This window comes from Podarcis liolepis (assembly GCF_965112155.1).
Source record: "Podarcis liolepis genome assembly, chromosome: 5".
Lineage (NCBI taxonomy): Eukaryota > Metazoa > Chordata > Lepidosauria > Squamata > Lacertidae > Podarcis > Podarcis liolepis.
The window spans coordinates 100184874-100199424 of record NC_139556.1 but is presented as its reverse complement, the minus strand read 5'-3'; the positions used below and the strand labels follow the sequence as shown (position 1 = coordinate 100199424).

General features: G+C 47.0%; 1 protein-coding gene across 4 annotated transcripts in view; it reads right to left on the bottom strand.

Annotated features, from left to right (window-relative positions):
* RUBCN (rubicon autophagy regulator) overlaps nt 1-14551 on the bottom strand; it is a 49982-nt gene that overhangs the window by 22149 nt on the left and 13282 nt on the right. For 2 of the 4 annotated variants that reach the window (XM_083503988.1, XM_083503990.1), the window contains exons 4-10: nt 13575-13734; nt 8870-8976; nt 7769-7922; nt 7105-7653; nt 3638-3682; nt 1295-1390; nt 714-829 (exon numbers count right to left, since the gene is read on the bottom strand). In XM_083503988.1, the coding sequence (XP_083360114.1) occupies nt 714-829; nt 1295-1390; nt 3638-3682; nt 7105-7653; nt 7769-7922; nt 8870-8976; nt 13575-13734 (1227 nt within the window). The remainder of the gene's footprint in view (nt 1-713; nt 830-1294; nt 1391-3637; nt 3683-7104; nt 7654-7768; nt 7923-8869; nt 8977-13574; nt 13735-14551) is intronic. The other 2 variants (XM_083503989.1, XM_083503991.1) reach the window with 1 other exon arrangement.

Genomic DNA, 14551 nt, shown 5'->3' with positions numbered 1-14551 from the left:
CGTGGGAAACAGAGGGACAGTCAATTCACAGTGCAGAGGGCACCGGAATTAGCTCAGAGTGTAATATGAGCTGGACAGGAAGTGTTTGTTCACTCTCGACTGCTGGAGTTTGAAGAGAGCAGTCATGTTTTCTGTAACGCTGCAAAGACAGAAATAAAGGCATGTAAATACGTTTCTGTCTATCTCTTTCCCCTGCCTGGGGGGGGGCAGGAAAGAGGGGTGTGTTCTTCTCACGCTGAGAAGGATCGCCTATCGCGACCTCTGCCTGGATCTTGCCGTGAAAGCAGACAGGGAGGTCACCAGGAGACCAAGCTGGGTGCCTGGGAGAGTTGCCAGTTTCTCCTGATAAAGGCTTGATTTCCGACAAAAGAAAGTGATCACTATCCTCTCTCCAGCTTACATTTCAATACTGCTGGACCTAACAGGAATAGAAAGGCCTTGGGGATCAGATGACCGAGATGGTCTGCAGCCCTTCCTCACCCTATCAGGAATCTTATGAGGTGTAAGGAATTGATACTGCCTGAAATAATTGAGTGCCAAAGACATTCCTGTCATCTTAGACAAGCAAGAGACCCCAAGCATATATATGGTTCCCCGGCAGCTACACTTCCACCCAGGCACTGGCCATATATTTTGGGAGTCACTGTGTTTTTCTCTCACTATTTCATGCAAGCTCCCTGCTAATCTCACATTTCACTTCTCCTCTTGCCTACCTTTTCCAAGTCTGCACAGCTGCCAAAATCTTGCTCTGACAAGTAGCTTATCAGAGACTGGCCTTCTGAGGGCCTCCGGAACATCCCTTCCCCAGAGCTTAGATACTGCCCAGTATCTGTTGGAGAAAGAAAAGTTAAAGGAAAATGACTGTTCCATTCCTATGAACTTTGTCAAGGGGTGGCTCACACAGGACTAGGGCAGTCAGAATCCTTTGGGAACGGTGGAAGATGCAAAGTCATTTGGAAAACCTCGCTGGCTCTAGCTCCTGCTTCTCTGTCGTCAATAGGCCTTGGGTAGCCAATGTGGTACCTTCCAGATTTTGTTGGACTCCAACTTCCATCAGCTCCAGCCAGCATGGCAAATGGCCAGGGGTGATGGGAGTTGTAGTCTAATGACAAATGGGGGGTGCACCACATTGGCTACCCCTGCTGAAGGCCATTTGAAGCTGGAGGGGCACAGCTCTTAGCAAAAACCTGTATCAAAAACTGGAAAAGGCTCACACACCATGCTGATGCCCAACTTCAAAGGAGAGCTGAGAAACAGGCAAAAAATAACCCAACGAAAGCCCTACAGTGCTCACCGTATTCCATGTAAACAGATCCAGGGGTGCTCATCTGGCTGCTCTGCATTGAGCAGGACATGCTGCCTTGGAACCTGGAAATGTCTCCACTGGACTCTAGGGATAATATAAAGAAAGATGGAGTCAATCGCCATGATCAGAACGAGCCACAGGGCGGGGCATGAACAGAATTGAATGGGACAAAGTGATACATCGTGAAATATATGAAAAAAATAAAGTCAACAAGATGGAAGGTGCAGGAACATTTGGGCAAACAGGAGCCCAGAAGGAACCATTGAAGGCAGGCAGGCTGTGGGGTGAACTTTCATAGACAGGAGCAGAAATCATGCATGTGTTCAAGCAGGGGGGTATTCTAACAAGCTAGTCTAGATCTGCCTTCACAACTGGTGCCAATAGATGTCAGGATTGGATCTTAGAGAGAGTCAGGTTCAGTATTCCAATTTAACTTGTGGCCGTCCAGTGTATTTAGGAGACCAGCTTCCATCAGCCTCTTACAGCCTGATCCATGATTAGGGATGTTGAGTGTTCAGCAGCACCTGACAGGTTCCCCATCCCGTCCCTAGGCAAACATAGGCAAGTTTTTGTCTATTGAGTGCCATAATAAAAGCTTTCCTGTGAGACCACCGTAAAGCACTCTGTTGCAAAGCTTGGCTTGATGATTCTCCAGAAGCTTCAGCTACTTACTATGAAGGCCGCTCCAAAATATGCACTGAACCCTTGGCGAACAATTAAACTATGCTGTTTTACATCTATAAAGTGCTGAATGGTTTGGGCTCAACATACCAGGGACCACCTTCACCCACATGGCCACGTCACATTACCATTTCTGAAACTAAATGTTCCTGGGGATCACCAGTGCCTACCAGTAACTCCCGCCTCTTGCTACCCTTGGAGACTCAAAGGCAAAGCACAGCTCAAAAGCTCAAGATCTTTTTATCTAGCCTTGGCATTGAGGAGGAGGGTTATGCCAATACAGAAAGAGAAGTGTGACCATCAGTTACATTTCACCTGCATAATTCAGTTTTTGGGGTTTTTTTTAATGTAACTATCCTTGTTTCTTAGACTGTTGCACCTCTATAAAATCAACTTACATGCATACTATGGTGGTTATCCCTTCTTGAAACATTCCTATGAAGTCACTGCTGAAACTCTGGACCAGGTCACAAGGCCTTGTCCACAGTGGCCGTTCTCCAACTTCCTGACCACACACAGAAGTCTGTCCTGACCTAGATTTCAAGTTTAGGAACAAGGCAACCTCTGAGAAACAGCTACTATAGGGAAAGGCTTGCATCACTTGGGCCAGAGCGTGGGCTTGACCTCCCCCAACAACTGAAGTTCCAGGGGCAGCGAAGGCTGAACAGGACGGCAGCTGGTTTTAGTGCTTTATCCCAGCTGATAATGGCACGGAAAGAAGGTGATGGAGGGAAATCAACATTTGAGAGCGTGTACATCCAGAACATGCAATGGCAAAGGAGAGGGTTGAACAAGGCAAGGGAGACACTGGTGTCAACTTCAATAGCTCAGAAGGTCAGGCCCAATTTAGGGCCACTTCACAGGTTATAGTCCTTCCCACCCCTGCCCCCCAATATGAAATGCACTTCCATGCAGGAAGCAGTGCAGAAACCGCATGTGACAGCTATGCAATGCGAAATATCACTGTCCAATATAAGCTACAGGAAAGTCTTCCTCATCTAGGAAAAATACAACAAATGAGGCGGTTCTTGCAGAGCTGTTTAGACTGGATAGAACCACTCTATAAATTGACACTTTTGGCATCATAACCAATTTGACAAAGCTCCGAACGCAGACTAAAATCTCTTTTATCAAAAAGCTTTGCCATATGGGTTGCACCAAGAAGTAGAAAGCCATGATCTTTGCACTTGGACATCTCAGAGCATGCCAAAAAACTGAGGAATGGTGGCTTCTTGGGTCAAAATGGTTAACTGCAAACTCTGCAGGACACAAAACACTCCCCCAAGACCCTTTCACAAGTAAGGAAGGCCCGTATGTAAATAGTGCCCTGAATTCAGGTCAAAAGCCACCAGGAATGAATCTCCTTCCTACCACACCTTAAAAACTAGGCAGGTAGACCTCTGAGCTTGCTCACCTTGCAGAAGAAAGCCCAGTAACCAACAATGGGCCAACAAGAATAGTTTAAAAAAACAACTCTTTTGTCGCCCAGAGAACCTTCATTATGGGGTGAAAAGAAATGTTACAAATCAAAATGCTCCAGTTGTTGGAGGCTTCTTGAGGTTGACACCAGAGGGCTTCCATTTTACAAAGACCTTGCAGTCAGTGCAGAAGATGCTGATGAAGGGGTTTGCAATGTGCTGGCTCCCAAACCTGCAACAGGATCTTCTATTATAATGCTGATATCTCTGTGCCCCCCTAAGGACAGGCAGCAAAGCAGAAAAGGGAGCGTGAAGGAAGAGAGAGAAAAAGAGAGAGGAAAGTTACTTACCAAGGCAGATTCCTGTCTGCCACACTTTGGAGATGTTGTATTTGTTCTCCCTTTAAAGACCTCCAAAATGTTCTGCCATTGCCCATACCATGAACAATACAACAGTGTAGAGATCCCAAAACAAGGCCCCAAATTTGGGGGGCCCAGGGGCATACTTGATAATCTAAGAAACTGTTGTGGGTGCCTGAATCCTTCCCCCACCAAAACCAGGCAAAACACCTAGACCCCCCAAAAGCAACCTCCGCCATCCCCACAAAAAAGGCAACTGTCCAAAGCACCATTTAAAACAAAAAGCAAAAACAACAATTAAATCCAAGGAGCCATGGTGCTAATGAGTGCCATGTTTGGGACCCCAATTTTAGAGTCATTTTCTTCAAGAAAAAAAAGGAGCCTTTCAGTCATTTCAGGTTCACCAAGTTCTTCTGCCCAATTGTAATTCCCCTTTTCTTTGCCGCTTGGTGTGGCTGCTGTTGGCCTCAGCATTATCCTTTTTCCAGCAGTCCCACACAATCTCACCAATATGCTCATGCAGATTATTATAAAGAAGCACGGTGACCAAGACTAGCGACGTTGCAGCCACTGCAGGAATCAAGTGCATGACACTGGTGGCGGCCTCTAGGGTGGCAGGTCAGGCTCTGTGGGTCCATCTTGCAGAATTTTGAGCATAGGAGCAGCTAACTAGTGTGGGATTAACACCTATGCTAAGCATAGTACAGGCGTCCCCCTGTATATAGTTCTGGGCCCCTGTGCACATAAGTGAAATCGCGTAAATTGGGAAGCACCCTCTAAAAAGCTTCTAAATGCCTATTTCCCCCTGGACTACTGCTCTTTCTCCAATCCAGACCAAAACATCTAGAATTAAAGCTCTGGGGCTGGACTGAGGATGCGCAAGAAAACAGAAGCAGCTGCTGCTGCTGCTGCTGCGCTACCCCACATGTCAGCTATTAAGCTGGGAGGCTGAGCAGCCTAAACAAAGCCCTGCTGCACCTCAGGTCTCTTCAGGGCTTCCTCTGCCCTCATTGACACCCTCTTCAGGCTTTGGGGAGGGTGCCCTCACAAGCCACAAGGACTCTCCAGCTCTCTTCCGCTATTTGCTGGTATGATTTTATTTATTTCCAGCGGTCACAGAGCAGGGGTCAAGGAATTGGGCCTGCTATTGTGTGTGTAAATTAACTGAGGGTACCATGCCTATGAATGCGCCTTGCTACTTGCAGCAGGAATCTTTACAATCCCTTTCTCAGCATGATATTCACTGTCTGGAGAAGTGCATTTCTAGATGTGGGCAAAGTTAAAATACTACTGGCTGAGCGGGGGGAAAGAATAATTGTGTTTTGTGTAGCATGATAGATTTCTGGGGAGGGGTCAGCAGCTCAACAAAAGGCTACCAATGTGACTCTGCATCTCCATGGCTACATCAGCAACTATATGAATGCTGTGCAGAGAAGGAAGTTTGACATACAATTTGTTATTTCTGCAGCCTAAGTGTACATAGCACTTTGCAGGATTTCTTGAGCAAGTGAGAGGGGCTCTGTCTCCAAGGAGCCTACAATCCAAATGCCGGCCAGAAAGCCAAGAGAAGGAGAGAGAAGAGAAGCAAGCAAATGTGACCAAGTGCATTACCTGTACTCAGGTGTGGATGCAACTGAGGGCAGGGATTAAAAGGTTAAAAGAAATGTTGCACAGGGGGGAAAGGAAGGGTTTGAGGGGGGATGTGAAAGAAGGGAGATGGCCTCTTGTACTTGTCCAGAGAGGGACTTCCACAACTGGATAGCTCAGTTGGTTAGAGCATGGTGCTGATAATGCCAAGGTTGCAGGTTCGATCCCCATAAGGGACAGCTGCATATTCCTGCATTGCAGGGGGTCAGACTAGATGACCCTCAGGGTCCATTCCAGCTCTACAATTCTATGATTCTATTATTCTAACTGAAGGGTGGGAAAGGAGAACAGGCAAGTTGTGGTGGAAGATCATCACACAGCTGTGGTTAGAAGACCAAAGTCACAGACAGCTCTGTAAAGGAAACCACAGGAATAGCAAGGCTGTGGCCAGCTTTAGAGGCAGGAGAGCCAAGGAATTTCTGCTGGAAATGAAGGGATGGGAAGGCAGCCAAGGAAAGCATTTGAGAAGGGGCATCACAGGAGATGAGGGTGACTGGCAGACATGGGCAACAGTGGGTTCATGAAATATGGATTATTCGGCCATGAATTTTGACCACTTGCTTTGGGAGCTCCCTGTCTGCTTTTCTCTGATAATTATAACAGCTCATCTTCCCAGCTTGATCTCCTTCTACCTGCTCCCCTAAGACCATCTATGAAGTATGTCACAAATCAAAGGGAAAGGTGAACCAGGTTGACTGACGGGGGCAAAGTGGGACAAGGAGGGGGGGATTTAAAAAGGTATTGAGAAGTGCCACACAGCTGCAACTTTCTGTTCACCAAATTTCTAGCTCCCCCCTCAAGACCTGCTTCTTTAACAAAGCCTTTCAAAACTCAGCTCAGAATTAGTCTTTAATACAACACCATAGGAAGGGCACCAGTTCAGTGGTACAACCTCTGCTTTGCATGCAGATGTAGGGCTTGGAGAAACCCCCCATAAGAAACCCTGGAGAGCTGTCAGTCAGTATGTAGACATTACTGAGCTGGATGGACCAATAGCCTGAGTCAGTGTAAGGCAACTTCCTCTGTTCCCATGAAAAGGGCTTCCTATGTTCCACCCACAACATAGAGCAATCAGTTTGGCTCACAAAACCATTTTCTCTCAAGCCACGCCCCCTGCTGATGTCAGCTGATGGGCAGGAGAACAGGGTTTCATGCTACCTCGGCTGCACACCCTGTTCCAAGCAGGGAACAGGATCCTGCAGCCAAGGAAGCAGGATTTAATCTCCGCTGATCAGCTTAGCCTTTTGCTCTTCGGAGCTGGAGCAAGGTTGAAAGGTGGGTATGAGGCACTTCAGAGTGGTTTACAAAAACGCTTTGTGAAACACCTGCCCTCACCTCCATTTTGACATCGCTCCTGCTAGGGATTTTGACAGGTGGGTGGTTCTGAACACCCGTCAAATTTGGCCCACAAAGCCAATTCTGATAAGGACCTGGCCCATGGAACCAACCAAAAAGATCCCCCCCACCGCTGCAAAAGCCTGAGCTATAGCAAGTATGGGTGGGAGGGTAGGGCTTGGTTGCCTTGTACATCATTTCTGCTATTCATTCATTGTAACACCTTTCATGCAAATCCTGTCTTTTCTGTTAAGTGGGCAGGGACCATTACAGAAGTTGAAAGCTTTTCCAGAGGCAGCTGAGTCTGTGCTCAACAGCAGCAGTCGTAAAATATCCAACTCTTTCGCCCACACCTTACCGTGAGTTTTCCCAGAGGCCACATTGGTGTCTGAATGGGAGCGTACATGGCTCCTCTTGAGCGCCCCATAGGAAGCTGCCGTCTGACCCTCTGAGAAGCTGGACCTACGAAAGAGGCTCATCCCTCGGCTGCTGCTGCTACCACCACTTGCTCCCTGATCTCCCAAGGAGGAAACGGACTGCTTTTGGGAGCTGCTGGACGAAAACAGGTTGGAGGTGCTGCTCTCAGCACTGTTGCTAGTGGATGTGCCAGACTGGGCTGGGCTACCGCAAGCCCGACTCTGCCGGCCCAGGTTCCCAATCGCCAGGTATTCTGGCCCGTCTGTGTCATCCTGGCTGGCTGCCCACGAGTCATCGTTGGCCGAGGTGCTGGCGCTCATCTCACCAGGAAGGGAGGCATCTTTCGGGGGAGAGACGGTGAGGTGAGGGAGAGGAGCGGCTTGCCACTGGGGGGACCTGCCCTCCGGCTGCCAATGAGATGAGGCACACTGGGAGTTTTCCTGAGGCTGGCTGGTGCCGCTGCAAACCCAAGTGTTTGATGGTCTCCTGTCTGGAAAGAGGTGGGGAAAGAAGGGGAAGCAGGGACTTGAGTATTTTAAGAAACAGAAATAGCAACAGAAAAGCACAACCTAAACTACTGCACTTTGAGGTGCTGGAGCTTTCACCTTGAATGCTGGCAGAGGCGGAGTAAAGACCTGAGAAGGAGCCAAAATACCGGTGGGTCGTGCATTCAGCTGGAGGGGTACATATGGATCCAGGAAGCGCTGTGAGACTTTGGCTCTTGGTCACAGGCACAGAGGACTCGCTCTTCCTGGCAAACTGAAAGAAGGACCTAGTTAATGCACAAGGAATACACAAGGAAGTAGAGCTATAGAACCAGAAATGGAAGGAATCCAGTGGATTATCTGAATCAATCCATATTCAAGGAACAGGGTCCATATTGATTGATTGATTGATTGATTGATTGATTGATTGATTTAGCCTGTGATCCCCAGATCAGCCGCCGTGGAATCCCTGGGTGTTGCAGAGGGCACATTCTAGGGACACTAACGTCAGCTGTGCCTCATCAACACTGTTGTCCCATGTTAAGTGTTGCCCTAAGAAAACTCTGTGTTGCAGGGAAAGGTGGGCAAGCAGCGTTTCAGAGAAGTTTGTGAACCGTTGCTGATCATCTTATTGAGGAACTCCCACTTGACTTCTGGCACCATGGAAAGCCACTCATTAAATCCAACATCTGCTCCAAGGTGACATAGCTAAAGCACATTCACTGATCCCTGGCCAAGCTTCTTTTCAAACCTCCAAGAAAGAAGAGTCACCCTCAACTTCCCCAGAAGCTATTTCACTAACAGCTAGTCTTTAGAAGTAGCCCAATAATTTCCTCATGTCTTATCCACTGTGGCTCTTTCTGAAAGCAGGCCTGGAAGCTAAGTGGAGCAACTAATAACAAACCCTGAAGCAAAGGAGAAAATCCCCCAGGGTCCAGTCTACCTGACAGATGCTTCTGAACCAGCACTGCAATCTGCCTTCTCAAAGATATAGCTGGCTGAGCAATTTCCTCCTGACCAGCCATTTGGAGAGCTACAGCAAATGCTCTGGGGCATTTAACCTCTGGGGTCAAGCAGTCAAGGCACTTCTTCAAGAGTCCCCTGCTTGCTCCTGGATGAGATATTGTGTGCAGGACAACAGCAGAGCAGCATCTGGGAGGAGGGAAGCAATGAGCAAAAGGGGAGGGGACACAAACAAGAAGCAGTGAGGATCCTTCTCACCATAGATGCATCTATCTGAGCTAGCAGCCGGGGGTTGTTCTGTTCGACAGCCTCCAAGCACTGTAACATGGCTGTCACATGAGCATCACTGAGCAGGAACGCTGAGTCTGCAAAAAGAAAAAAAAAGGGGGGGGAAGAAAAGGAAAAGTCAGGCTGATATAATAATAATAATAATAATAATAATAATAATAATAATGCTACAGTGGTACCTCATGTTAAATACTTAATTCGTCCTGGAGGTCCGTACTTAACCTGAAACTGTTCTTAACCTGAAGCACCACTTTAGCTAATGGGGCCTCCTGCTGTGCCGCGTCACCGGAGGATGATTTCTGTTCTCATCCTGAAGCAAAGTTCTTAACCTGAAGCACTATTTCTGGGTTAGCGAAGTCTGTAACCTGAAGCGTATGTAACCTGAAGCGTATGTAACCCGAGGTACCACTGTAATAATAAATAATAATAATAATAATAATAATAATAATAATAATAATAATTTAATTATACCACGCCAATCTGGCTGGGTTTCCCCAGCCATTCTGGGCAGCTTCCAACAGAAAATTAAAATACAATAGTATTGGCTTATTGTTCCTTTACATGGTGAAGCATACAGTATTTGCATTCCTAATGTCCAGTCCTCTGGGCTTCATGCTACAGAAGAGAGGGGAGAGGAAGAACTTCCTGACAGTAAGAGCTGTTCGACAGTGGAATTTGCTGCCAAGGAGTGTGGTGGAGTCTCCTTCTTTGGAGGTCTTTAAGCAGAGGCTTGACAACCATATGTCAGGAGTGCTCTGATGGTGTTTCCTGCTTGGCAGGGGGTTGGACTTGATGGCCCTTGTGGTCTATTCCAACTCTATGATTCTATGATTCTATTCTATGATTCTAAGTACCCAAGGGACTTTCAGAAGGAAGGAGGGAAGAAGAAGAAGAAGAAGAAGAAGAAGAAGAAGAAGAAGAAGAAGAAGAGGAGGAGGAGGGAGGAGGAGGAGGAGGAGTTTGGATTTGATATCCCGTCTTTCACTCCCCTTCAGGAGTCTCAAAGCGGCTAACATTCTCCTTTCCCTTCCTTCCCCACAACAAACACTCTGTGAGGTGAGTGGGGCTGAGAGACTTCAAAGAAGTGTGACTGGCCCAAGGTCACCCAGCAGCTGCATGTGGAGGAGCGGAGACGCGAACCCGGTTCACCAGATTACGAGTCCACCGCTCTTAACCACTACACCACACTGACTTCCTACAAGCTATGTGTTACTTAGCTTTCTATTCTTCCCCAAGGGTGCTGAGTAATTTTTTTTTAAAAAGTCAAATAAAAACCAAAAATAAAAGGATCCCCAGCAAAAATACTGAAGACTTTTATTTTTAAAAAAAAAAAAGTAGCCCTGAACTACTAAAACTCAAACTTGACTGTCTTACAGTCCTTCTCAGAAAGCATTCAATGCCCAATGAATTCACAGGGAAAAGATTTCTATGGTTGCGCAGCAGTCTTCAGAAACCTCTTACAAGTTATATAAATCAGACAGCCACCTAAATGAAGGTGTTGGGACAAGTATCCTCTGCTTTTCACTCACTTAGCACTTCCCAGTTGACATACAATCAGGGAGTTGGCCAGGTCAGGTGTCACAGAGTCCAAACCCTGCTGATGCAGCTTCCCTGCACACTGGAAACCTATCGTGTCAAGCAGGAGAATTCTAGGCTTGCCTACTCCACAACTTAGCAGTTTGCACTGCAGTGCAGCAGGGATGGGTTCCTGTGTAAATGATTCTCGTGCCGCATCTCTCACCAGAGAGTTCCTACAATTAGAGACAGCCATGGAAGAAGCTACCTTTGCAGGAACAGTCCCCTAGTATGTTCCTCGACAGTTGCATCACCCATGGACACTCCATCTCAACAGAAGAATTGCAGAAACGGACTCTGCAGCTGTGCTACAACAACAAAGGCCTCTTGAATGTCTCCCTTCATGGCATGCCAATTAGGACAAGAGACCCCCCTCCTCCCCAGCCTTCATGGTACAAGCTCTACACACTTAAGGCTTTGTATCAACAGGCTGTGATCATAAGCATGCGGGGGCTGAGGATACAAAAAAGCACAAGCAAGGGTTTGGGAGTTAAGGAAGTAGGCCCAAAGGAAAGAGCCCATTACAGTGGTACCTCGGGTTACAGACACTTCAGGTTACAGACTCCACTAATCCAGAAATAGTACCTTGGGTTAAGAACTTTGCTTGAGGATGAGAACAGAAATTGTGCTCCAGCGACGCGGCAGCAGCAGGAGGCCCCATTAGCTAAAGTGGTGCTTCAGGTTAAGAACAGTTTCAGGTTAAGAATGGACCTCCGGAACAAATTAAGTACTTAACCCGAGGTACCACTGTACTTAGTAGTAGATCACATGCTTTGAATGCTGAAGGTCCCAGGCTCAGTCCCAGTTAAAAGGATTTTAGATAGTAGGGGTGGGAAAGACTTTTCCAGATGGCCTTGCAAGAGCCGCTCCCAGTCAGAGCAGCTAACTCTAGCCTAGCTGGAGTAATAGTCTGATGTGGTATAAGGGCAGCTTCCTTTGTTCCTGGGCATTTATTCTTTCTACTCTTTGCCATAAAAGCAGAGCCTCAGAGGCCTAGTTCTCACTTAAGTGGTAAGCCTGCTCCACTTCAGACTGCAGGTAAGGGCTCATGCAATGGAAATATCCCTTGCACACTGAAAACCAGCATGTCAGGAGAGGGCTAGACTAGAACCCTTGTCTTTGACGCTGTAGTATTCTATGCAGATTTTTGTTCGTTTTTTGGTATCAAATAGTTACAGCTCAGCAAGAATTAAGCCTGGGTCTCCCAAGAGAAGGCCAACAGAGAAGACTTCCTTCTTGACCGAGATGCAGGCCTTTATCTAAAGAAATTTAGTTACCTAAATGTTTAGTGCAGGAGTTTGAGGTTTCCATGTCTATCCTGTACTTGACTTTCAGTGTTATCCATATTACGTGCTCTGTACACTGGCTCTTTTTAGGCAATGTGCTGTGCTGCACCTTGACTGCTATCATGCTCAACAGCTGAAAGAATAAGACAATGCACTGTCCCCACAGCTTGGGAAACTGCTTGCCTTTCCTCTCGCCCCAGGAACCTCAGCACACCCCAGACAGTGAGGAAAGAGAATCTGTTTCAACCTCCCTGCAGGCCACAGGATCAGACCAACCAAAGTACCCAAGAGTGGTGAATGACACGTAAGTGTCTATCATGAGAGGTCACTACAGGATTGTTCACGCAGTGTGTTCATACATGTCATTCAGATATACCATGGGCTGCCAGAGAAGCTAAGAAGAGTCAGCAAGATCGGGCTAGCAACACATCGAGTCCAACATTCTGTTCTCACAGTGGCCAACCTGATACTTCTTGGGAAGACTGCAAGAAAGGATATGAGCACAACAGCACTCTTTCCCCCGGGGGAATCCTAGTAACTGGTTTTAAGAACATATTGATTATGAGAAGGGAGATAGAACACAGCCTTGCCACCCATGAATTGCCTAATCCTCTTTTACTCCCTTTTGAGTCACTGGTTAAGCTCTTAATATATATATATATTAGGCCAGTTATAGTATTTTGGCATTTTCCCATTTTTTATTGCTTACTTTTCCAGTCATATTTATTAGTTTGCATTTGTATGTGCACATATATAATGTACAGAGCAAAACGAGACATCAAACAAAAATATTAGGCGGAGGATTTGCACTTCAGTAAAACAAATTTAGCCAGGTCATCCATGTTTAAAAGAACATGAATATGAAACACAAAAAGAGGATGTGAAAATTGATGAACTGCCAGATAAATAAGGAAGCAGCTTTAATAAAGTGAAAGCAATACAACAGAACAGCTACAAAAGACATGATGTGAAACAATAGACGAGGCAGCACAGCTCATTGCTTCGTCCCCCGTCCCCCCCAGGGATGAGAAACCTTTTTCAGCCTAAGAGGCACATTCCCACCTGGGAAACCTCCAGGGGAGCACATGCAAAACTCTGAGCAGCAACAGACGTGACTTTTTCCTTTGCCCTTTTATCCAAAGATCCTGGGGCGGTATTGTAGTATTGTCTACAATGCCCAGCAGTGGCCCTACAGCAGAGGTCAGCAAACTTTTTCAGCAGGGGGCCGGTCCACTGTCCCTCAGACCTTCTGGGGGGATGGACAATTTTTTGGGGGGGGGATGAACGAATTCCTATGCCCCACAAATAACCCAGAGATGCATTTTAAATAAAAGCACACATTCTACTCATGTAAAAATACCAGGCAGGCCCCACAAATAACCCAGAGATGCATTTTAAATAAAAGGACACATTCTACTCATGAAAAAACATGCTGATTCCCAGACCATCCACGGGCTGGATTTAGAATGCGATTGGGCTGGATCTGGCCCCCGGGCCTTAGTTTGCCTACCCATGCTCTACAGGGTTTCTGGCCTATGTGGAAATGCTGGGGATTGAAATTGCGATCTTCCACATGCAAAGCAGACAAGCTACCACTGAGCCATGACTCTTCCACATCCCTTAAACAACATTTGCCAACATGGCCAGCCTGGGACTTTAACCTCAGTTTTGGGGAAGGGGGAGGACGAGAGAAGCCACCTGTGTCTGCCTGAAAGCTGCCTCTTGTTTGCAGGCTGCCAAGTGCAGGCCACAGGGTGCAAGAATGAAGACGAATAGCACAAGAAAGAAGAGGAAGAGGCCGGGTTTCATCTTACCTGCATAGAACTTCCTGGTGTACTGTTTGTTCCCAAGCAGAGGCTTCAGCTGAGCTGACAGGCAATGGAACTGCAGGCTGTGCTGGAGCCACGCCTCTGCAATGGCTCGATCACTGACGCCGTCGGTGTTCCGCTGTCCGTTCTCGTACAGGTTGATAAACTGGAAGACAGATGGTTCTTCCTCTGAAAAGCTGGCATAGACTAGCAGGTAATGGACAGCAGCGTCCCAGAAGATCCCTGATTACATACTCCTCTTAGAATCTCTCTCAATTTGCCACTGTCCCTGGAAGTGTATGAAGGACTGCTGCTTGAGGCACCAGCAGACAAATGAGAGGCAGCATAGCCTAGGCTGCCGGAAAGCCACTCTGTATCAGCATCAGTTCCCCATTCGCACAACAGGGAAAATAATGGCCTCACTTTGCAAGCCTGAGATGTGTTATAACCCTTGGAGAAGGAGGAAGCTGTCTGCCCTTAGCAGACCCCATTTTCTTGCCTGATTGTTCTCTAAATGGAGACTGTAGCCTCAGCCTCAATACAACACACCTACATATGCTTTCCACGACAATCACACCAATTTCCGCGTTTTATATCACAACTCTCGCCATTGGTCCAGTGTCAGAACTTGAGCTGCAGCAGGCAAAGGGAGCTTGATGGAAATTCAGTTATAGTTCAGTTATAAATCAGTTGTTATTGTTATTTATTATTATTATTATTATTATTAAACTTTCCTCAGGTCTGAAGCTGCTTGCATTTCCTCACCAATCTTGGGCTGCAGGTAAGAGTTTCCCATCAGCTCCCTCCCACCTGCCGTCAGCACTTTTTATTTGAGTTACCGGCTTCCTGCAAACAATCCCAGCAAGATTTGCCTTTCAGACCTTTCGTAAAGGTTAAAAACAACAAAGAGGCAAGTGACTTCTGCTCACCTTGACAAACTTGTCCCCCACCCCCTGGCAAAACCAAGATCTTCTTTCCCCAAA